Source organism: Cynoglossus semilaevis, chromosome 3, assembly GCF_000523025.1.
Source record: "Cynoglossus semilaevis isolate Cse_v1.0 chromosome 3, Cse_v1.0, whole genome shotgun sequence".
In the NCBI taxonomy this organism is placed as follows: Eukaryota; Metazoa; Chordata; class Actinopteri; order Pleuronectiformes; family Cynoglossidae; genus Cynoglossus; species Cynoglossus semilaevis.
The window spans coordinates 11,420,838-11,444,624 of NC_024309.1; the positions used below are offsets into that span (position 1 = coordinate 11,420,838).

At 41.9% G+C, this 23,787-nt stretch overlaps 2 protein-coding genes across 2 annotated transcripts; both read right to left on the bottom strand.

Annotated features, from left to right (window-relative positions):
- Nucleotides 1–1,602: 1,602 nt before the first annotated feature.
- Nucleotides 1,603–12,808, bottom strand: LOC103377337 (activin receptor type-2B-like). The gene is made up of 11 exons (XM_025054593.1): nucleotides 12,563–12,808; nucleotides 6,249–6,456; nucleotides 5,979–6,085; nucleotides 5,735–5,883; nucleotides 5,210–5,353; nucleotides 4,992–5,135; nucleotides 4,734–4,867; nucleotides 4,285–4,399; nucleotides 3,912–4,050; nucleotides 3,671–3,801; nucleotides 1,603–3,490 (listed from the first exon to the last, which is right to left on the bottom strand). The coding sequence occupies exons 1-11, from the start codon at nucleotides 12,633–12,635 to the stop codon at nucleotides 3,278–3,280; spliced, it is 1,557 nt and encodes a 518-aa protein (XP_024910361.1). The 5' UTR covers nucleotides 12,636–12,808; the 3' UTR covers nucleotides 1,603–3,277.
- Nucleotides 12,809–15,024: 2,216 nt separating this feature from the next.
- Nucleotides 15,025–23,781, bottom strand: xylb (xylulokinase homolog (H. influenzae)). The gene is made up of 23 exons (XM_008308125.3): nucleotides 23,713–23,781; nucleotides 23,573–23,579; nucleotides 23,152–23,227; nucleotides 22,987–23,056; nucleotides 22,769–22,849; nucleotides 22,431–22,517; nucleotides 22,172–22,300; nucleotides 22,021–22,086; nucleotides 21,856–21,928; nucleotides 21,648–21,766; nucleotides 21,497–21,578; nucleotides 21,265–21,305; nucleotides 20,960–21,075; nucleotides 20,684–20,799; nucleotides 20,530–20,603; nucleotides 20,329–20,425; nucleotides 20,194–20,246; nucleotides 19,993–20,080; nucleotides 19,620–19,714; nucleotides 18,406–18,533; nucleotides 17,912–17,945; nucleotides 16,972–17,072; nucleotides 15,025–15,464 (listed from the first exon to the last, which is right to left on the bottom strand). Exons 1-20 carry the CDS (start codon nucleotides 23,764–23,766, stop codon nucleotides 18,465–18,467), a joined length of 1,593 nt encoding a protein of 530 aa, XP_008306347.1. The 5' UTR covers nucleotides 23,767–23,781; the 3' UTR covers nucleotides 15,025–15,464; nucleotides 16,972–17,072; nucleotides 17,912–17,945; nucleotides 18,406–18,464.
- Nucleotides 23,782–23,787: the final 6 nt, after the last annotated feature.

Consider the following 23,787-nt stretch of genomic DNA (forward strand, 5'->3'; position numbering starts at 1 on the left):
TTAACAGATTCATTTTTTTATATATAATAAAATAATAATATAATTATACTTCAATATATCAGATTACAGTGGTGGATGACAGTTGAAGGACAAGGCTCGAGCTGTTTATAGCTCACTTGGCCAATATTAGCGCCAAAGACAAGCAGCTAACAGTAAAAGTTAACAGAAGCAGCTTATAGTACTAATATTAGCTTAAGTAGGGGATTCCAGAAACCTCTGGCAGTAGCAGTTACAAGCAGTTGCAGTAACAGTAGCATGTGACAGTTTTAGCTATCTTTAGCAGCTGAGTACAACAAACGATAGCTGTACGTCATCATATTTGTGAGTATCAAAAGCTGCTTACATGATGCAAGGAACAGTAGTGGCTAACAGTAGGAGGAACGTTTTGACCATGTTTCTTTTTCTAGCAGATAATTGTACTTGCGTAGGGTGGTCACGCAGCTGCTGAAACTCTTAGCAAAATGGTAACAGTTGGCAGTTGTTGCCTACCATTAGACAGCAAGAGATAACTCGCTTATATGAATAACATAAGCAGCTAAAATTAGCATTCGTGATTAGCCAAAAATAAAAGAATTTGACAAGCAGCTAACAGTTAGAAGGACGAAATACCAGCTAACTGTAGGAGCTAAGACAAGCAGCTTACATTATTAGGTTGTATTTGCAGTCTATGGGAAACAGAAGCAACATGCAATTGCTAACCACACAAACATTGGAAGCTAACAGTTGAAGCTAACAGTCTTACAGCATCTGACCTGTACTAACACAAACTGACATTAAGTGAACATGTGTATCTCTTTTCCTGCATCACATAATGAGGACGAAAGTTTTATTCGTTTCAACTTATCGTGACTGGACACGGCACAATCTTTACTGTGGAATGCTAACAAAGCCAAGTTTGCTGAGTGAGGTGTCATGGTCACATGATGATAATGGAGGATTAGTTTGGCGACAGTGACCCTGTGTTTTTTATTCCCCTTGATCCTGAACAAAAACGCCGCCAACGTCGACTGTCGCATCACTAACGCAGTTTCTGCCGGTGTGGCTTGAATGAGGTAATATGTTCCTGAAAAACACCTGAAACACCTGGATCTGAGTCCTTTCATGAGTTTGTCTGCGTCCTGACATCGTCTGAGGAGGTCGGAGGTCACGGGTGACAAAGTCGCCCTTTGAAAACGCTGAGAAAACCAGTTTTAGAAAAACGGTTTAATAAATTATTGCGTTCTGAACCAGAGAACAGTTCATTTAATAGAAATGTCGCTTTTAATCTGGTTTTCTCAGCGATTTCTCACGCATGGATTCGCTGGTGTGACATTAAGAAGGGTGCGAGGAAGGAAGGAGCAGATAAGGACAGGAGTGGAAGACAAAAGTAGAGAGCAGTGGTATTTCAGAAAGGGAAAGAAAAAAAGGACAAAGAAGAGAGAATTGAATGAAGGAAATGGACACAAGAGGGTAAAAGCTAATTAGGAAAGAGACGAAAGACGAGAGGAAGAAAACAAAGACTTAGGAGAGAAGAAATGACACGATAGTAAAAAAAAAAAGGTAGAGAGGGGACGGAGCTCAGTCCAGGTGTGTTGATGATCGGCAGTTAAGATCAGTCTGAGAAAAAAAATAAAAAACTTTATTTACATTGTTGAGGTTCGCGTGAAAACCTGCAGAGTTTTGTTGGAATAATAAAAACATTCACATCTCTGAAATAAACAAACCGAAAACGTTTCTTTAAAATCCTCTGTAACTTATCAGCTACATAACAAACTATAGGAACAGAAGACGTAGAAAAGTCTGAGGTATATCGGTGTTTGAGGTGATTCTGTGGTTCATCAGCTCAATTTGTGGTTTGTCTCCGTTTCTAACTGCCAACTTTCTCGCCGCCAACACTAAACCGACTTTGTACCGAGTAGGGAGGTCACTTCTTTGTCCAAACCTCAAATATCTCCCTCAACACGTGTAAAACATTTAACTCCAGACCAATATTCCACATGTTGTTCACCTAAAAGGTTTTTTTTTGTAATCAGAAAGGATTTTGTTCTTAGTGGGAACTACGAGCATGTTTTCAGGAAATGCTTATTGTAATATTTGACAGGGACAAACATATTTTGTAAAATCAGATTTTTGGAAAAAAAGTGACAGCCCTGGTACAAAGACACGGGTTTGATGCACCCAAGGTCACAGGAACAGTAACAAACATACAGAAATATATTCATCATCTTCATCAATATCATCAGCAGCAGCATCATCTTAGACATTCACTTTTACTATGGCAACACAGAAAGGACAAAGACACTTCTTAAAATAAAAACTCCACAATTATAAAAAAATAAAAACCTTAAAAAAATGTTCGTCTCTGACAAAGACAAAGTTCCATTCTGTGGACGCTTCCAAAGAAACCGTGGATTTGGTCCAAAATAAAACATACACTTACTCACTCGTTGCAGATTTACAAATTCAGGAACAGCCAATAGGCTTTGAGCACCCTTAGATAAGCTCCTCCCATCTTCCAATCTTGCTGTTGGCTCTGCCCCTTCCTATTGACATGGTTTCCTGAGAAGTATTTTTCTTTTTACCTTTTCTGTCGTCCAATCCTGTCTCCAAACGCGACACTTTCTAGTTTCTGCTGACCGTTCCCGTCACGGACGTCATCATCAATTGAACACAAAAAAGGACATGCCCCCTTTTTTTTTTTTCAGACCTAACTCCATGTTTGCTGTGTGTGTCTGATGCAACCCGTTGAGTCCGAAGTATGAGCAGAAAAGTGTGGTTGCCAGTGGATGGGGGAAAAAAAAGGAAAGTTGGAGTAGAAAAAAAGGTGAGGGTTTGAAACTTCTGCTGTTGTTTGTAGCAGTCATTGTGTTTCCTGCAGCATCGTAGACAGAAAATAAAACACGGCGTTGATGATGGCGGTGGTCAGTTGGTGTGAGGTGGACCTGCAGCAGGAAGTCAGGAAGGTAGATCCAGATATGAAAAAAAAACGTAAGAAAAACATAAGAAAAGTCATTGCTGAGGTTCCTGGACAGAGTCGAGCATTCAGAGTCGGACCTGATCATCTGTGTGTTATCATCTGTGTGTTTCAGTGTGTGTGTGTGGGTGTGTGTGTGTGTGTGCACGTATGCGCTGGTTATTTGCCCAAAAAAATGAAAATAAAAATCCCAAATTTAAATAGCAGCTGCTTTAATTTCCACTGAGAAAAGCTTGTGTGTGTATGAGCGTGTGTATTATTGTAGTGTTGCAAAAAAAAAAAAAACATTAAAAATTAAAAAATTAAGTTTTTTCGGATGTGTTTTCATAAACTGGACTCTTTGGGCTGCAGGTCCAAGTTGGTCACCAGCAGAGTGCGCTGGTCAGAGGTAGGCGGGGCCGCCGCGGTGCTGTTAGTGATGGTGGCGGGGAGGCGGCGGATCTGAGAGATCCTCTCCTCGACACAGCCTGCTGACAGACGAGCTTCAGCGTCGTGATCCCAGCATTCCTCTGCTGTTTCGCACACCTGAGCCAGACCCTGCAGGAGAGACACACCCGATGACATCACTGATGACATCACACAAGTGACTGATAACATCACAGACATAACGCACCGATTCTACAACACAAACATATGATGACCTTACACACATTATTACGACCCTGTCACGTTTAACGACATCAACCAACCAACTGATGACATCACACCAACACTCACGCAGTGTTTGAGCCACACGTCTTTGAAGAGCGGCCTCATCTTCTTATGGACAACGACCTCCTGCAGGTCCTCCAGGGACGGATGGTGACCGACCTCGTCTTCAAAGGGCAGCAGGTACTCACACACCGGACCTGAGGCACACACACAAGGTGTTACTCTCAAATGCTAACCACACCAGACACTCCTCTGTCTGTGTGTTGTAGGTGATGTTTAGGTGTGTGTGTGTGTGTGTGTGTTCTACCATCTGCAGCTTTGCAGCGCGACACCAGCTCCCACAGAACCAGACCCAGTGCGTACATGTCGATTCTCAGAAAAGCATCACGCTGGAAGTTTATGGCTCCTTCTAGAACCTCTGGAGCCATGTAACGACGAGTGCCCACCTGCACACACACACACACACACACACACAGTATATTTCAGTACAAGACAAAGGTCTAATTCTTTGTCGATGGATGGATGGATGGATGGATGGATGGATGGATGGATGGATGGATGGATGGATGGATGGATGGATGGATGGATGGATGGATGGATGGATGGATGGATGGATGGATGGATGGATGGATGGATGGATGGATGGATGGATGGATGGATGGATGGATGGATTCCCTCACCTGTCCATGCGTCTCTCCAGGTGGTTTTCCTGCCTCAAAGGGAACAGCGAGTCCAAAGTCTCCGATCACAGCGGTTAAGTCTAACTTCAACATGATGTTCTTACTTTTAAAGTCCCTGAAACAATAACAGTGATACAAGAATCAGCACCGAACTCAGGTGATGTCGCCACAATGCACTTGAAATGAAATTATTATGATGCTAAATTAAGTCTTATATTGAACTGTTATACTGTCATAGCAGTAATTATCTGCTAATTATATTGTAGCAAATAAGAAGGATGAGAGTGTAGGGTAATAAAGTAATGGTACTGTGTCATCATTATATGACAATGTAGTAATAATAACATGCAAATGTAGTGTTGTAGTGTAAGAATAATGTTATCATGCAAAATAATTCATGCTGTAAGTATGAATAATGCAGTAACAAAATGAACTGCAGTGACCAACACCTGTGGGCGATGGCAGGTTTGAGGAGAGGGACGTCTTCGTGAAGGTAGGACAGACCCCTGGCCATGGACTCGGCCACATGACACAGTTCATTCCAGCTGATGATGTTTCCTTTCAGGAAGTCACACAGTGAGCCCTGCACACACACAAACCTTGACCTTTAACCTTTATAAATCCACCCCCTGACCAATGACAACAATAAGAACAGAGAGCTGTAGATTCAGGTCATCACATCCCTGCTCGACCTCCTCTTTCCTTACCCTTTCGTGGAACTCGGTGATGAGCCAGAGCTCCGCCTCCAGGTGACTCCCTCGTTTCTCAGCAGCGACAAACTTCAGGATGTTTTCATGTCTCATTCCTGTTGCGCTCAGAATTTCTCCCTCGTTCTCCCATGACTCCTTGTTCTAAAAAAAAAAGTTCGGTGATGAAAAGACAAATAAACACAATTGTCCAAATATTAAAAGTTAGCTGTTTGTACCTGTATGGGGAAAATCTTCACAGCTACATGTTCGTTCAACATCTGGCCCTTCCAGACGCACCCAAAGCGCCCCCTGGCTTTTACCTCCAGCAACTGCAGGGGCTTGAGACCCAGCAATGGGGAGGCAGGGGGAGGCCCGGGGTCCTGGGGGAGAGGCAGGAGACATGGAGAGTTAAGAGGACAGTTTAAGGCAATGGAAGAAGTGTGAAACACTGCTTCTAGCAGCAGGGGGCGATCACAGTTAAGGCAGCATGACTGTGTGTGTGTTACTATGGAGTTCTTTAAAAGAACTCCTGGGCATTCTTTAATGCAGTTAAACCTTTTAGATGTAAAAAGTTAGATTAACCTGCAAATCACTAGAGGGCGCCCCCAAAAAAAACACATTTGGGACACATACCATAGTTTAAGAACCAATGATTTACCATAAATCTAGTTAAATAAAAGGTCATTTTACTAAGCTTGAATTGTATTGAGACAAACAGCTGCAGTTCCTACAAGTGGCCCTAGAGGGACAACTTCACTCACCTCAATAATGTCAACATGTCCGTACGGTGGTTTCCGGTGGCGGTACATCCACACAGCGGTGAGCAGAGTTACGGAGAACACGGTGACAGGCAGCAGGCAGTAAATCATCAGGTTCAACACACCAACACTAGGGGGCGGTGCCTTCATCACTAGCATACAAAAACACAAAAAGATTTTGACAAAGTCAGAGGAGGAAGTACAGGGGAAAAACCGACAGGAAGCAGAGGTGAACGTCCAGACTCACGTGGAGCGCTGGCGTCAGGCAGGTGAGTGAACTTCTCGTTACAGAAGTTTCCTTCACAGCAGCAGAAGAATATCTGTGGACTTTCCTCCTTGGCCACGCACTCCACTCTGAAGGAAACAGAGACAGTAAGTCAGCCTCTGGATGATCACGTTTGTGACTGGAGAGTGTTCAAAGTCATGTGACCAGTTTTATCATCATTATCTTTGTCTACTCAGCATATTTATGGCTCATACAGACACAGATGGAATCGTCTTCTCTGCGTGTGTTTACCGGTCGTAGCAGTTGAAGTCGTCCAGCCAGCAGCCCTTCTTCACCAGCTCGATGCTTCCGGAGTTGTTCCTCCAGGAGGCGTAGCAGTGTGATCGTTTGTCCGTCTCCTCCTCGCATCGCTCCACTCCGCTCTGGTTCGTCTTCTCCATCTCATAGTTCACGTTGTAGTAGAGACACTCCCGGGTGTCCACATCGCCATGACCCAGACCTGCACACACACACACACACATGCACGGAGCCGTGTGAGAACTGTTTTAGCTAAAAAACATTTTTACAGTTTGATGTCGTCATCAAGAGTCATCAGTGAAATGAACAGAAAACCAAGGTTGACAAAAAGACACTTTGTTCACTTTGGTGATGGGTTAAAAACAGAGGTCACATTTGGTTGTGTGCACAAGGAGTTCACTTTCCTTCCTTTAAAGTATGACATATGAAGTACTTTTAAACCAGAGCTCAATTATAACCTGAACTGACAACTTTATTCTTCTAAACCTATTGTACAATTTTTTTTCTTGTACTGTTACAAATCCATTTTTTTTTTTTTATCAAAGACTTTCTTATCGTTTTATTCCCTGGATGTGACCCTGATCCTCTGTTGTTCTTGTCAATATTTTAATGGTACTTCAACAGCGGTGGGTCCTAGAAAATGGTTTATAACACTTTAAAAAACTCTGGCACGCTGCTGTGAAAACACGCCTCCTGACTGGCTGCTTATGGGCACCAGATGTAACCTTTGACCTCCGAGGTCATCACAAACGCATACACCGACACACAAATGTGATATTAGGTTCTCAAGAAAAAAATAAATAAAAGCCTCGAGTTCAAGTGAGTGATCACCTCCATTGAGGTGGCTTGGACATTAGTAGTAGAGTGGTCATGTGACCAAATCAAATAAAAAACATCCAATCAGGGACCTCCGTTGTCTGCCCCCCCCGCTCCGTCACATTGTTTTTATTCTGAAATGTTTAAAAGCTCCTTTCAGAATGAAAGTGCTAAGATTTGGATTCCAGAATAAGAGCGTTTTGGCAGCTTACACCGTGACAGATGTTACGGCCAATCTGTGGGTTTGTCGTTGCTAGACAACAGAAACAAACTCACAAACACACACCCAAACAGACACTCAGAAAATACTACAGTCCAGAACTACTTATATTTTACAGAACACTGATAAATCATTGAATTTATTTTGAAGAAAAAAGATGAAATATGTTTACGGTAATCGTCTGAGAGGAAGTAGCTACAGCAGCATCAGAAACAAACAAATAAACAAACAAACGTACAGCATAATCACATTTACTTTAAATCAAATATTTCAAACTAAAACAATGATGTGATTGTATTATTTTCACACTTTTTTAGTTACTACAACTGACTTTTGAGCCACTTTTTCCAATAATTGTCTTCTTAGGTTTGAGGCCCAGGTTACGGGAATAAACGTTAATCTGATAAAAACTCAATCTAAACAAATGTTTTTTTAATTTAATGAGTCTGTTTGACTCTAAGCAGTTTTGTCTGCAGTTAGAACTCATCAGTATTCTGGAGGTCAACCTTGGTCTCCATGGAGACCAGTGAACTAGTGTGTGTGTGTGTGTGTGTGACTTTCTGTGACTCATGGTTCAAATTTTTAATTGAAAAGTTGAATTAAATGTCAACACACACACACACACAAACACTAACCACAGTCATGTATGCCTACACACGACTACTCTCTAAATGAATAATTATGACGTGACTTGTGACCTTGTTTAAATATGACTCGTAAATTCAGTAAAGAACGCTTCAGGAACGGGTCTTTCGACCATGAAATTAAAGGAACTTCCACCGAGGTTTTAAGATTTCTACAATTTCTTTTTTGTCACAACCAGAGTTGAACTGGTCAAAAAAATTCAAAGGTTCTGTAGGTTAAATAAGAAAAAACTAATTTGAAACATTATTAAAAGATATAGAAAACAACAGAAACTAAGATGCTACTTAGTGTTAGCCCAGAGTTAGCTAAAGATTAGCAGTGATCAGCTGACTGATATAATGACGCAGTGGTCAATGATCAGTAATACATGTTGCAGTATCTGTGAGGACCAATCAGAGGCAGGTGTCGTGTGTGTGTGTGTGTGTGTGTCACGCTGCCACTGCTAATCACTGAGAGAAAAACACTGATTTTCATATCATGTGTAATAGAGACAGACAGCTGCAGGGCTCTTCTCAAAGTTTATCATGTGACGGGTGACGAGTGTGAGCGTGCTTCACACACACACACACACACACACACCATCACACACGTGTGTGTGTGAGAGAGAGACACTTTATCATGCAAAATGACCACATTCAGATTATTAACAGGCTTTGTGTGTTCCAGACACGGCAGGTCAAAGGTCTCACACACACACACACAGGCATCTGGCTAGCCAAGTGTGTGTGTGTGTGTGTGTGTGTAGGTGTGTCACTGTCATCATATGAGATGCAAAGCCATGGGAACTCTTCTCTCACACACTGATTTTGTTTTGTTGCACATGTGACCTCCTCCTCCTCAAGGCCTGGCCTCCATCCAGCTGGATGGCAACATGGGCTTTCCCTCTCACACACACACACACACACACACACACACACACGTCTCTATTTATAGGCCGTCACCACTCAGAATCACTGTTGTTCCACTATTCTCTGTGAAAGTAACAAGACGGCTTTCTCTCTTTCTCACTCTCTTTTATATACAGTATACACACATATACATGCATATATATATACATATATATACTGTATATATACATATATATGTGTATATGTGTGTACTAAAACACACAAATGTCGGCTCTAAATACTGAGAGAGCTGAGGACAATGGGTCGACCTCGGACCTTTGACACACATATCTTCAGTTCTCTTCAGACAGAACTCTTGCTCTGCTCTGACACAACACACACTGTTTCATACTTGGCCAAACTTTGATCTCTCTGCTCAACACTTATTTCAAGCAGGAATATTCTCTTTATTTTAAGTCCATTCAGAAAATCTGATTTTTTTCTTAAAACAACCCTGAGTGTTAATGAGAGTTAATGTTTTTTTTCCTTAATGTTGAAAAGTGTTCATTCAAATGTACTGTAGACCTGCAGTTCCTGTGTACTAATATTACTTATATTCACTTTTATCACCAGTGTGGGAGAGCAAATGGCTCACAGACTTCAGGTTCCTGATGGGAATGGAATGAGAACATATGTTTTGGATGTAAATAAGTAAACAACTGCAATTTCACATTCACTGGGGTAAAAAAAAGTCATGTTGCGCAGGACTTGTCATGATATTCTGAGCTGGTTTAGTGTTAAAAATCATGGTCTATCACAGTTTGATGCAGGGAAGGACCCTGCCCACAGAACTAGTTAGACTTGAAGTTTGGTGAGAACCTCCAGGTGACCTGGTCCAACAGTTTTCCTGGTGCCATCGTTTGCAGCCACATCCATGACAAAATCTAAACCACATGTGTGACTGTGCACATTCTATCAGCAGAAAACAGAGCAGGACAAAGAGCCATACCATGACTGGGTCTGTATGCTGTCTAGTGAGGACAGATGTTGTCTGGACAACACACTCACAAACAGACTGGACCCCATCCCCCACTGAGAGAGAGTCATTCCTCTGGTCAGTGAGACAGAGGGCGGCGGAGCGAGGACGGGGCCCCCGGGGGCCGTCACTTTGTCAATGAAAGCAAACCCACCCCACCCATCTGTCACAGACTGCTCACAAACTTCACTCTGCTTCTTCAGGGCCATTCAGTGCTGGCTGTTAGATGTTCCCTGTGTGTTGTCACACTTAGGTAGTAAAATGACAAACATTAGCAATTCTTCTGTTTCAACCAAAAATAACCAGAGCCCTCAGGTTCAAAGGACTATTTTTTTTAGGAAATATGAGGTTTGACAACTCAACTTTAAGATAAATTATATTATTATATATGTATATATATCACATTTTACAGATATTGTAAAACATGATGCTTCAATGTGCACTGATAATAATGAATAATAATAATTGATTCTCTTATTTATTCCCACAATAGGGAAATTTAATTAACAGTAGACATAACATTATTAAATTAAAGCATTATTTTTATTTTAACTTTTCAAAAATAAGAATTTGATTTTTAGAATGAAGCCAAACAAGTTGTTAAATCACTATTATTTTTATATTTTTATTATTATATTTTTTATATTATTATATTTACTATTATTATTCTGTGACATATACTGTTGCTATATTATGTGCTGCTTTTTTAAAAACTTCACATTTTACTTTGATTGGACAACTAGTATAATATTACTTCATTTTCCCAGATACCTTTCAATACAAACCTCTTCAATAAACATTTGCTTAAAATATTATAAGTATATTTTTAGCGATATTAGCATTGAACATAGTGCCTGAGGATCTATCTTATTGGTTTTTTTACACACTTAAGAATATAGGGACAAGAAAACTCTTGACATTGTTTCAGTGTGGACCAGAGCAGCTGCTGCCGCAGGAGGTCCTCACTTTAGGCCCAGCAGCACTGTGTAAAAGATGGTTTTAAATCAACGGTCCTTCTCCCCCCTCAGCCTCTGCTCTTGACCCTCAGCTCCTCCCCCTTGTCTTGACCTCATGCCATCAATCTTAGCAGAGCGGCTGAAAAGAAAAAAATAAGCACTGGCCCTTTAAATCATGCCAGTAGCCATGGGTAGCCCATCCCCCATCATATACCCTCACCACCCCCTCCTCCTCCTCCTCCTCCTCCTCCTCCTCTCTCTGCTGGATGAAAAGCTCTGTTTACATGGACACAAATAATGGGAGTAAAATCCTGATCAGAATAAAGATGATTCATGTGAACACGTCCATTCACAAAGAACCAATCAGTCTGAACCAATGGACGGTTCACACTCTGAGACATGAAGCAAAGACAAACAGAACAGAAGAGTGGCCTCAATCTGACAGAGGAGATGGAGACCAACCTGGAGCTACAAGACTCAGCCTCCATTATTCATATTACTATCATTTACCTCCTGCCAGCAACGTTCGTGCCCTTTATTCATTTAATTAGCAACGTTAGCACTAGCATGTTTTTCCATTAGCAAAACAATCCCAGACACCATCCACTAGCAACATTGCTAAGCCATATCATTTGATTACATTAGCAGCAGCCAAGTCTCTATTTACCTTCTGAGTCAGACGACTGTAAGAGCTGAGGAAAGAAAATAACTCAGAAAAGGAACAAAGACGGGGCAAGAAAAAGAAAACGCTCACAAAAGGACACAGAGAAAGGTGGTAAGAAAGGGAAAAAATGAAAGAAACTGAAAAGTGAGATGATGAAATCAAATGCAGAGGGAGGTAAAGGGGTCATTGGGTAGGATAATGACAAACAGGACGGTAATGAGGAAAGGAGATTAGATATGTAGAAAGAAAGGTAAACAGAAAAGGAAGGAAGTAGAAGAAAAGCTCTGAGAAAATAAAACGATGAAAGCATGAGAAGATAAGGACGAGGAAGGGAAGATCAACAAGGAAAGGAGGCGTAGAGAGTAAAGACTTTGAGGAAAGGAGATTTGGAAAAAAGGTCAAGAAGAATGCTACCCAAGGTGACTAGCAAAGAGTCTGAGAGGATAAACAGTGATCAGGAAAGATAAAGTTATACGGTGGGATGCAAGGAAGTGAGGAAAGGAAATAAGAAAACCATGAGGAAAGGCAGAATTATAAGAGGAGAAGGAGCTGATGAAAAAGGAGGTGAGGAAAGGAGACCATGTAGGAAAGGAAAAGTGAAAAGGAGTCTAGCTGATGAAAGCAGTAGAGTAAAGGGTGAAGGTGAAGGAGGTGAGGAACTGAAACCACTAACACTGACAAACACAAACACACTTGATCAACCAAATCTTACGTGCGCGTGTCATCGTGCAAGCGCATGTGAGTATTTTTCCTAGACACGCACGCGCACCACGCCCCCTCCCTCACTGCTTTACTACGAGACCATGTGAACGCGCGTCCCCATTCATCACTCGCGTGTCTCATGCTTTGTAGTAAAAACGCGCGTGCACGCAGGGATGAGAGGCGCGTGTCAGTGGCGGGTGGAAAATAAAGAAGGAGGTGATTAGTGATTATCGATCGGCGGCATAGATGCTGCACGTCTGAGCTGGAGACAATGAAGCAAAAACACACCCGCGCGCACACACACACACACCTGACACCGAGGCTGCATCACTTCATTCATGGCCAACAAGGGTTTAGGTGCAGAGCGGGGACACATCCATGTCCTCGCTGCACCCGTGAGTGGATGTGCATGAGGGTGCAGCGAGGACATGGACGCGCTTACCTGCGCACAGCAGCGTGCCCAGCAGCAGCAGCAGCGGCAGCGGCAGTGCACCGCTCGGCCACGACGCACACATGGTCCCGCTGGTTCCGCTCCAACATCTACAGGCCCGGTTAGTCCACAGACTGTGCGTGTGAGTGTGCGTGTCCAAGAGTGTAGTAATCCAGTCTTATCTTCTTTATCCTCCTCCTCCTCCTTCTTCTTTTCTCCTTCTCGTTTTTTTCCTTCTCTTCTTCTGACAGAAACACAACCTCGGTCCTGCACAATTTCCCGACAAGTTCACCGCGGAAGCGCATCCATGCGGCGCGGCCTCAGCGTCTCTGTGAGCCGCAGAGACTGCACACAAAAGCTGCTCTCTCTCTCTCTCTCTCTTCCTCCCTCTCTCTCTCCGGGGCTGATGGGGACACACGCAGACAGCGGGGTGTGTCAAGCTGCTGCTGCTGTGCTCCAGATTTACCGGAACGCCGCACTGACCTGTTTTCAAAATAAAAGACAGAATTTTAAAAAAAATGAGTGAAACAAAAAATATTAATGCACATCAGCGTTCATCCCTCAGCAACAGGTGGTGCTATTAACACAGTTGTTGAGCTGTGTTTTACGTAACAAACATTTACACCAGTCTAATTCTCAAAACTCTTGGTAAAATGTTGCTTATAAAAATCTGCAACTGTCCATTCATGGTAAATAACTACTTCTGGCCAAAACTGTGTTTTCAATCGTGTTGTCAAAACATCAACATTACGACCCTGTTTGATCAATAAATAAACTGCCTTCTCATCTTAACTTCACCATTCTTTTCCTACTTGTTCTACAGATTTTTACAGCACTTTGTCATTGTTTACATTGTTGCCACCTGGTGGTGCTATGTTTTCAAGAAATAGCCTAAATGTTGTACAAAAAACGTAAAAAGAAATTTTAAAGGTGATAACCATTAATAGCTGTATACAAATTGTATATTCTTTTAAAAAAAAAGCTATTTTTACTATTATTTTGAAAGGTTGTCCAGGATGAAGATTCCTCTGCTGTGTCTAGCTTCACATTCAAGTTGAACTGAGTCCAAGATGGCTCCGAGAGAGAGAAGGGGGCGGGGAGGTGGATAATCACTTCTGTGTATGTATATGTGTGTAAATTGAGGGTGTGATGCATAATGTATTTTCATTTATTTTTATGTCTCTGACTCTCTGCTCGTTTAGATAAGGAACAGAAATAAACCTAACCCAGAACAATGACTAAACTACACCATGACCCGTACTAACTGATTATGATTTATGAAAAGATACAATTGTAAAAAAGACAAATATATATATGAACAAAAGAAAATCAAACTTAATCATGACTCCCAACCAAATCCAACAAAAAAAAACAAAAAAAAAAACTTGACTCTGAAAAGGACCAGAGTTGGAAACAACAGGAAACCAGACTAATATTCTCATCATCACCTCAGTTAACTTCTTTCAGGGTTTTTTTCTTCTTCTTTTGTTTCATGTTGGAGAGATGAAACGCAACCTCATCCTTCATCATGATCCAAACACGTCCTCGGTATCGATGCGTCGGCAGTTCTGTTGTTATTGACCTGTTCTAAGATCTGAGAGAGAACCAGAGCCAGAGGAGGCGAGTGACATCGATCCTTGATGGACGAGGGGGAGAGAGGAGATAATTGAGGTGAGGAGCCAAGAGCAGGAGGAGGAGGATGAAGAAGATTAAAGGAGAGTGAAGGAGGCATCAGTGTGACTCAAAATGTTTGACTTACAGACCTAAATCAGAAGGTCACACAACATTAGATAAATGTATTGTTTTTGTTTTTAAATCCTCACAAAGCTTTGGTTAGTAAAATGAAGCTCAGCTCACGATTCACCAAAGTCTATAGAAAAAAATCAGTTATTTTAGCTAACAGAAACAAAGAAGCGCCCCGCCCACTGCTGCCTCGTGTGGCTGTTTTGTGTCACTAAGCTAAATCTTAGGAAAAAACATTTATATGTTTGTTACAAAACAACATATTTAAGCTTAATGGACTGAAAGAAAAGAGCAGCATGGATGATTACTGACACAAAAATAAATCAATTGAACTGAATTCACTGAACTTGCATATAACTGGGTATTGGAGCGTTGCTCACTCATCAAATGACAAATTTAAATTTAAATTTTAAATAATCCTTTTAAGTTACACTCAGATCAACGGGGAAAAAAATGAAAGCATACATTAAACCACTCATCTCCCATAACCAAAGGTCACAGAGAAAACCAGTCATTTTACATCTAGGGCTGTTAATATGCTGCTGGCAGTAGCTGTAAGGTCAAATGGATTATTTTGTGACTTCCGTGTATGAAAACCTTCATCCAGACTTAACTCAGTAACAAAAACCGACCACACGGGGCAGACATAGTTCAGCAACTTTACATTTGAACACATTCACTGATTTTATGTCAAGACTACGGAGTGGCAGAGAGCTGCTTATTAAACTGATTTATGTCGAGACTACGGAGTGGCAGAGCTGCTTATTAAACTGTCACAATGCTTTAATCAGTTCACTCCTTAATGAGCAGCTGCAATACAACCCAACCCATGTGTGTGTGTGTGTGTGTCTGATAAACAACCTCCACCTATTCAGTCTCCACCCAAAGCGATCAATTAGAGAGCTAAGCCTAATTGGACAAATGAACACAGTTTAAATGACAAAATTAACAGTTTCTTAATTGACTCTCTGGCTGTGTGTGAGAGAGAGGGGGTAGAGATAAATAGAGAGAGAGAAAGAAAGAAAGAGAGAGAGAGAGAGAGAGAGAATGAGCAGCTGGTTGTTGCTAGGCACCCAGAACCCTCTGTGTCTCCCTGGTTCACTCAGTGATTTCAGGTCTGATGCCATAGACAGGAACAAACAGCAGATGAAGGACAGATGATCACTGTGACCTGAGGACAACAGAGGAGGGGACTTAGTGGTTATTAAATAATGGTTCACTTTTTTATTATAGCAAAATGAAATGTGCTGCCATTCAGACAAGTCAGGGACCGAGTCTGGACCAGTCCAGAAAAAAACAAAAAAACAAAACTAGGCCATTCCAAGAAAGAGACTTGGACCTGTCAGTGACTCAGTCTGAGGTCAGATCCATTTGAAACTAGTCTGAAACAGCATTCACTACAGTCCACTGGACCAGGATTAGACGTCTGAAACAGCATTCACTACAGTCCACAGAACCAGGATCAGACAGTCTGTAACTGGGTGTGGAGGTATGACTGAAGTCTGAAATCAATTTGAGGCTGAATCTGAGATCGTTCTCATCAGAGTCGGTCTTTAACTGGACTGAGATCACGTCTCCAAAACCTGACTGGTGCTGACTGAATGTGAGTCCACGCCTGAGTCTGAGGTTGACTCAGGTCTAGACTAAGAGTCTAAGACAGTCTTTGAATCCAAGATCCAAAAGTGTTATGAGGTGATTCTTCACTCAGGAGGTCATGGGTTCGACCTCAGCTGGATCTATCAGCTGCAGCGTCTCCTGACAGGAGTTAAGGTATTCTTCTGTATATGAGATGGAGGCGGGTTCACACCAACAACCTTGAGGTTTCCTTCAGTTACAGTGTCCAACATGGTGGTTGAGCGTCGCTGTTCAGTCAACATCAGCCAGTGTGATCTGCTCTGCTGGATTTGAACAGTGCACACACACACATGCAGAGAGAGAGAGAGATGTATACCACGGCTCTCTCTCCCACATTCCCACAGTCACCATAATCATGTAAACAGACTAAACACACTCTGCTGCTCCTTTGTTGCCCGTACGGTTTCATTCCTTTTGGGAGCCAATTATCTCACACATACACAATCGCTGTGTGTGTGTGTGTGAGAGAGAGAGTGTAAATTCTCTGTTAATGCTCACACACGTGCGGATGACGTGAGGACAGTCTTTACAGCTCGTCTCCCCGGCTGAACCTACCCATCACTGCTCGTGCACTCTTACACCCCAGCTGAATACATATGAGGACCTTCAGTCGTCCTACATTTACAGCGTCCACACAGGGTGTGTGTGTGTGTGTGCCCTTTAGGTCTGACATTAAATCTCAGCTCTAATCAAAATAAGGCTCTAAGATCTGTCATGACTGAGAAAATGAGTCTAAAAATATGCGTGCGACTGGGACAGAGACCAGTTCCAGTGTCAGATCCAGAAACCTAAGACCAGGATCTCCACTGATGGCAAAAAAACAAAAAAACAAAACATGCAGTGTTGCAAGTTTCCACTGGATTGCTTTGGCGAAAGGTAAGAACAGTTCAACAGTAACAGGATGAAAACTCTTCCATCTGATTGGATAGTCTATATGACAACATACAGGACGGCACTGTGGTCTGACCAAAATTGACCAAAAACTAAGAGTAACATGGCTGTAGTGAGCGTATCCTTAAAATAAAACATTTAATTGAATTTACCGGACGTCAGCAGCACCAGCAGGGAGCACAAAGGCAGCAGCAGACCAGCAGCTTCTGTGTGTCAGCAAGTTAAAATCACTGGTTCCCTCTATGGACTTGGTCTGTTGGAGAAAGTCTGTTATTACAGGAAGATAATGTGTATAAAATATATATATGTCTAAGATGTCATAGACAAGTGCTGAAGTTGCAGTTCCTCTAATTAGCTACCAGGGGGGGTACATCTGTGTTCTAATGGATGTATGCGGCAAATCAAAGAACACTTCATGAGGAGATTCTCCTGCTCTAATCTCTGTTAACATACATTAAAGTCTACTTCATAAACTGTGGTTCAGCCGTGGCTTCATCTCTAAACCGTCCAAACATGGTGATGGTCAGATAACAAATGTGACGGGTTCAGAAGTGGCCGATGATTTCAAACTGTGAGGAGTTTTCTAAGTGCTCTTTCAGTGGTCGCTGAGTCAATTCTAACTCAGAGGAGGAGCGGGCCTCATTTCTCTAGCGGGTGGATGGGGATTCAGACGCCATCTGAGGACAAGAAGTGGCTCCGCCCACTCGCATACATGGACACACATAAACACACACACCAGCAGCAGCAGCAGCAGCAGCAGCAGCAGCTGTCATCTAAGGACAGCTCTGAGTGCCCCCCCCCACCCTCACTGCTGCTACATACCCCCCTCTTCACACATGCACACACACATGCACACATACAAGGGCCATCTCTGCAGCATTGGTCTCCTCATGTGAACCCATTCTGCTCTCACGCATTACACACACACACACACACACATACATACACGCACGCGCGCGCGGCGAAACCCCCTGAATCGAACTCAATCTCCAATGGTGAAGGTATTAGTCATCAGGTAGAAAATGGTGTTCATGTAATCACAGTGACAGAACACACACACACACACACACACACACACACACACACACTAACCTTTTTCAACCTCTGGTCTATAACGTCATAACATCTGAAGACGGAGAGAGAGAGAGACAGAGAAGGAAAAATGATAGAAACATCAAGAAATTGTTTTGTTTCCTTTCAAAGACAAAAACAAATCAAATGTCTTTATTCAATTTACTTAAAAAATGACAGCTAACCTGACAAAGGTTAATGTTATTTTGAAAAACATTTCTACCAAATTTACAAAAATAAAAGCTCTTCTGTCCTGTTGTCATTACATCATTATCCTATTTATTTACATCAAATGAATTTTGAAGGACTGAGGAGAGAGCACCACCTACTGGTCATGTCATTTTTGACAGTTTTGTTTGTCTCATCTGGTAATTGACTATTTTTGATATGGATCCAATTTATCTAATAATATTATTTTTATAAATCTACATGATAGAAAAATGTTTCAAGTCAGAGTCAGATTTAAACTGCAGAAAAAGTATAATTTCAAGTATTTGTTTGTTTTACTGATTTACTTGGTTAAAAATCCATGGTGTCATTTCCACCATCAGCCAGTCTGACTGGCTGCTAAAGCTCAGGTTCTCGTCTTCTGCAGGATCCTTTCCTCCAGTCGGGTGTAGCGCTTCAACATTGGTGCGTAGACCTGGAAGACAAACCCACAGAAATCATGATGAAGCCTGTAGATTCATTTCCACACTCTACTGTTTCAGCATCGGAAAAGTAACGTGTACGTGGAGCTGCCTCCCAGAACAGACCACAGGAGTCTTGGACATTACATTGTTGCTGAACCATAACCTGACTAACAGATCACGACACTGCGCATGTAAGCTTATACATTATGTACCACATTAGAATGGTGAGTAATCATTTCTGACCTCGAATCTTCCATCCCTGTGGAACACAGTAAAGCATGAATCATCAAAACACATTTCTATAGCTTCAACTGAAGTCTCCAGTCTTATTCTACCCTGTTCTACAAATACAAACATGTGGAATGACAGTGTTCCATCATGACTGTCTTGGTAGTGAACCAGAGTGTATCGTCTACCCCAGCTTTAACAGACTGATGCCGGTCTTGTCTCACAGCAGTCTAACCCTACTAATGTGTTAAAGCGTGTGTTATGAAACCGTCGTGTCCTCGAACGTCTCACTGTGTCTGCCTCCATGTGTCTGACCTGTCCTCCTCTCACTGATGATGAACAGGGTGTGAGGGTCAGCGGTTCTATTTCCAGAGTCCACTCATATCCACACGTCTGACTGTGACTCAGACTAATAGTTTTCATTTGGTCTGGGTCCAACCTGTGTTTGTGTTACACTTTGTCTTCCTGTGTAATTCTGCTCCAATTGATTCTTTTGTTTTTAATTTAAGGTTTAACTCTGTTTTGAACTCCTCTCACCGCTGCATTTCAATGCTGATACTTTATTCACTATTCACACCTCAGTTCAATTAAGAGTGAATAATTCACATTATCCTACATGTTTATGGACTGTATAAGGAAACACCAAAACTTCTGGAAATCAAACCAACAAATCTTCACGCTCTAAAGCAAGAGCATGGACTACTGCGCCACCCTGTGGTCCAAGATGAAATAGATCCAAAGAGTCTTTTATCTCAACAATAGATATATATACAAAGAGATTTACTGTAAATGTTTTATTCATTCTTATCATGATTATTATATTCCTATTGATTTCACAGGTGTGTGTGTGTGTGTGTGTGTGTGTGTACCTGCTCTGCTGCAGAGTGTGGCGTAGCAACTAGTTGTGGTTCTGGTGCATTCTTCAGCAAGTCAAAAAAGGAAACACCAGATTCTGCAACCGGGCCTATTTAGGAAGAAGAGAAACAGCTTCAGCTGTTTGGTTATTTGACCAAGTCAAAAAAGGAAACACCAGATTCTCCAACCGGGCCTATTTAGAAAGAAGAGAAACAGCTTCAGCCGTTTGACCTTTGACCTTTGATGTAATTTTCTTACTTTTGCACCAATCACTCAGTTTCACTTTCAATTAATGTGTTTCAGGATCAGTACTTCCATATGTACCCAGCAGTAATACTCTAGATAGTATGAAGAATATACGTATATAACCGGACGTAGAGTATTCACCGTGAAGTGCTCTGTAGGCTGAGCCCAAACAGGCAGAGTTGGAAACATCGATGGTAAAAACAGGAGCATTGAAGACATCAGATAAAACCTGAAATACAAATATTTTAATTTACTTTCAAGAAGTAAAAGAAAGCAGCAGCAGCTGTGCCCTCGGCTAACAGAGGCTAAAAACAGAAAACGGTATCAGTGAAATCCACATACCTGTATAATGTCTGAATTTGATGAAGCGCCTCCTGTGGCCAAAACTCTAGTTCCTGTCGAAAAACACACACAGCATTTTGATTGGACAACACATTTTTATTGATGCAACTCTTGCCTTGATGCGTGTAAACTCACTGGTGGAATATCCCAGTCTCTCTGCGTGGACTCTTCTAGACATAAACTGACCCTCCACCAGCGCCCGCACCTCCACCTCTGGACTGAAGCTCGACACCTGAACAGGACAAGATTTATGGCCAGGCTCAGAGAAACCTTCGCGGCTTTGTTCTCTCCTCCTCTCCCTGTTTCTGTGAGTGAGAGTCACTGCAGTATACAAACCTCTGTGTCGTCAGAGTCAAAGCGATGGTCGCCCTCTATTGGAGGAGTAATGTCCACAATATCGAAGTAAAAACCTGGAAATGCAGAGGACAAGTGTGAGACAGGAAAGGAAGAAAGACATTTACGATAACGGACCAAAACAAGGGAACTTCACCGATGTTTCCGTTATTTCCTAGCTGCGTCTTCCTCAAAGCAGCAGAGAAAACCTCCCATGATCCTCCAGCACACTGGTTCCTGATGCGTTCTCTGGTCAAAGAACCGTTCTTAAAGCTGAGGAGGAAATGTTCATTTGTTTTTTTTCAAACTTGGTTTTAAAATCAATGGTTCAGTTGATCCATGTACTATAGAGTATAGCTCATAACTTTATGTTGTGCTTCCTTTAAAACTAAACCACTGGCTGACTGAGCTGCTGCACAGAGGAAGCACTTACCACAGCAGGGCCATGTATTCCTGACAGTCCACAGGGTTACAGAAGATGTGACCTTCCAGAGACGGTTTCAGCTGCTGAGGCCAAAGAAAAACAGTGTCACTGGTCCCCAGACTGACCTGAAGACAAACATACACATACACACACACAAATACATAATATATAAGATTGCGCACATTTACATTACAGGTATTATTTTTAAATTAAACATGTATTTTTAATGCAGATGATTGAATAATGTCAAAACATAATTAATATATTAATGGATAATTAAAGCTTAAAAATAGAATGAAAACAAACGAACTCACCGTGACGTCACCCTGCTGAAGCCTCATCCCTGCCAGGGAAGCTGAAGAGGCAAAATGAACATGGGGAGAAAAGAAAAAAAAAACACATACTGGTATACACATCCTTCAACAGAACGACAGCACCACCTTGTGTTCATTCGACAGTACTAACTGAAGCAGCAGGTTCAACCAGTAAGTTGATTATCATCAAGAAAATGCAAATAAACCAAAGACTTGTTGTTAAACCTCACACCTGGGTTGTCTCCAGTGAAGGTCACTACACTGCAGCTTTCAGAAAAACCATAGCGATGCACAAAGTAGGAAGAGATCGGACCCTGTGGGTAAAAAGACAAAGCTGATGTCAGGTGTCAAAGGTCAGCCATGTGCTCTGTGTTTATACTCACCAGCACAGAGGTGGAGGGCAGTGGCACACCAAGCAACTGCTCCAAGTCTGGTGCAGTGGAGTCCAGACAGATCTGAGACCAGCACCTGGTCCTGATATCCAGCAGATTCATCCCCGACCCTAAAGCAGCAGGAGTCCGACAGTGAGCAGTTAAAAAGATGAATGGAATATTGAGTGATCTGATGAGTGAAAGAACAAATAACATTTACCATCACTGTAGTCAATGGCTGCATAATCACCAAGGAACAGTGAGGCAGCAAAACTGCTGACCAACAGAATTCTCTGAAACCACACACACACACACAACACACAAATGAATAATCAGAGGAGGATTTTCTGGGGTAATAGGTCAGACAAAGGTCATGAGTGCTGACCTCAGTGTTCTGAAACTTCTCCGGTTGTCTCTGATGCACTTTGGCAATTTGGTTTCCAGTGAAACGCTGCAGGTGGAGCGAGGATATGGATTATTATTGGTTTATTATTATCATTATTGCAGTACTTTTACCAGTGATTCAGCAGCTGCACCTCATATGCTCTGGATCCAGTGATGTCTGCAAGTATTTGAGCGCCCCCTACTGCTGCCTGCAGATTCTCACACTGTTGACTGCTGCTAGAGTCCATCCAAACCGGAGAGTCAGACACTGAGAAACAGTCCTTTAAAAAAACACACACACATGCACTCTATTAAACTAGTCTACTATCTCTATCCTGAAAATATAATTTAGAATAACAGGGGGAAAGACATTTGGACAAAAGAAATTTGGACACCAGGGGAAACACAAACCTGCAGCAGCTGGTGCAGGGTTCGGCTCGGGTCAAGTTGGGTCAAAGTCACACGAGCTCCTCGTTTCCAGAACACACTGCCATGTTGCTAACACACACACAAAGACACACACAGTTGAAATAACTTTACTACAAGCTTCCTCTAACAGATGGTACATGACGATCTTGAAACAAGGATGTAGCCCACAGTTCTGACACACCGACCTAAAACCAACTGGTTTTTGATTTGACATTTCTGGATGTAGTAAACCTACCATTAAAGCTGGTAACATTTGCTGTCATACACAATAAATATAATATGGAAACACATCATTTTGTCTTCACAGAGAGCAAACACACCTGGCCGCTGCCAGACAGAGATCTGACCATGGAAAAGTTAAACCCCTTCCTCTTCATTTTGTCCATTAACAGGTCAAGAGCCTGAGGAGCAAACACATAGAAGACAAGACAATACATTCATTTTAAAGTCTGAGACCATTTGGGTTAACTGTTCTGTGGACCCTTCTCAAATGTCAGCCTTCAAGTTACACAGTAACTAATATGTGTTTGTGTCTAACCTTGACCCACATGAGTACAGGAGAGGTGACAGTGAGTCTGTCCTCATGGAGATGGACGCCTCCCTGAGTTCTGTGCACGGACGCAGACATTAATAAATAAAATATATTTTGAAATAAAAGGACAATATGAAATCAATATCATTCTGTGGTGCAGCTCTCTCTCACCTGAACTCAGGCAGCTCTGAGTCAAACTGTACATTACTCTGATGAACCACATCCAGATGTTCATTGATGGCCACCACTTCAGCTTTAGTTATCAATAAAAAAAATAAAATAAAAAAGATTAACCCACTGCACAGCTATTTTCACCAGTGAACATGTACACAATAACATACGTGGAGCATAGTTAGAAAAATTGAATGTTTAAACTGAACCACTCGTTATTGTTAATATTATACATTTTACGGACAGCATTAAAATGTGTTCTATGTTAAAAAAAATCACAAATATCAAGTTCTATTTCAAATATCTAAAATAATAAAGTCTATAGAAACGGATATTTATTGTTATGTTTTGAACAAAAAAAGTATGGATTACGTAACGTGTATTTAAGCTAATAAAGTTTTCCAACATTTTAGAAGGGGACATTTTAGCTTCTACATTTGTATTAGTTGCCGTCCCTATTTCCGCCTGTGCGCGCGCACATGGACATGTCAACAGTACGTCAGAAAATGTCACGTCCCATGTAGGTGTTAAATGACATGCATTTGTTGTAATTTATCTTACCTGCTGAGTGCTGAAGTCAAAACCGAGAAATAGAGAGTTCGAGGAGTCCGCCATCTTCGAAAGAGAGACCGGAAG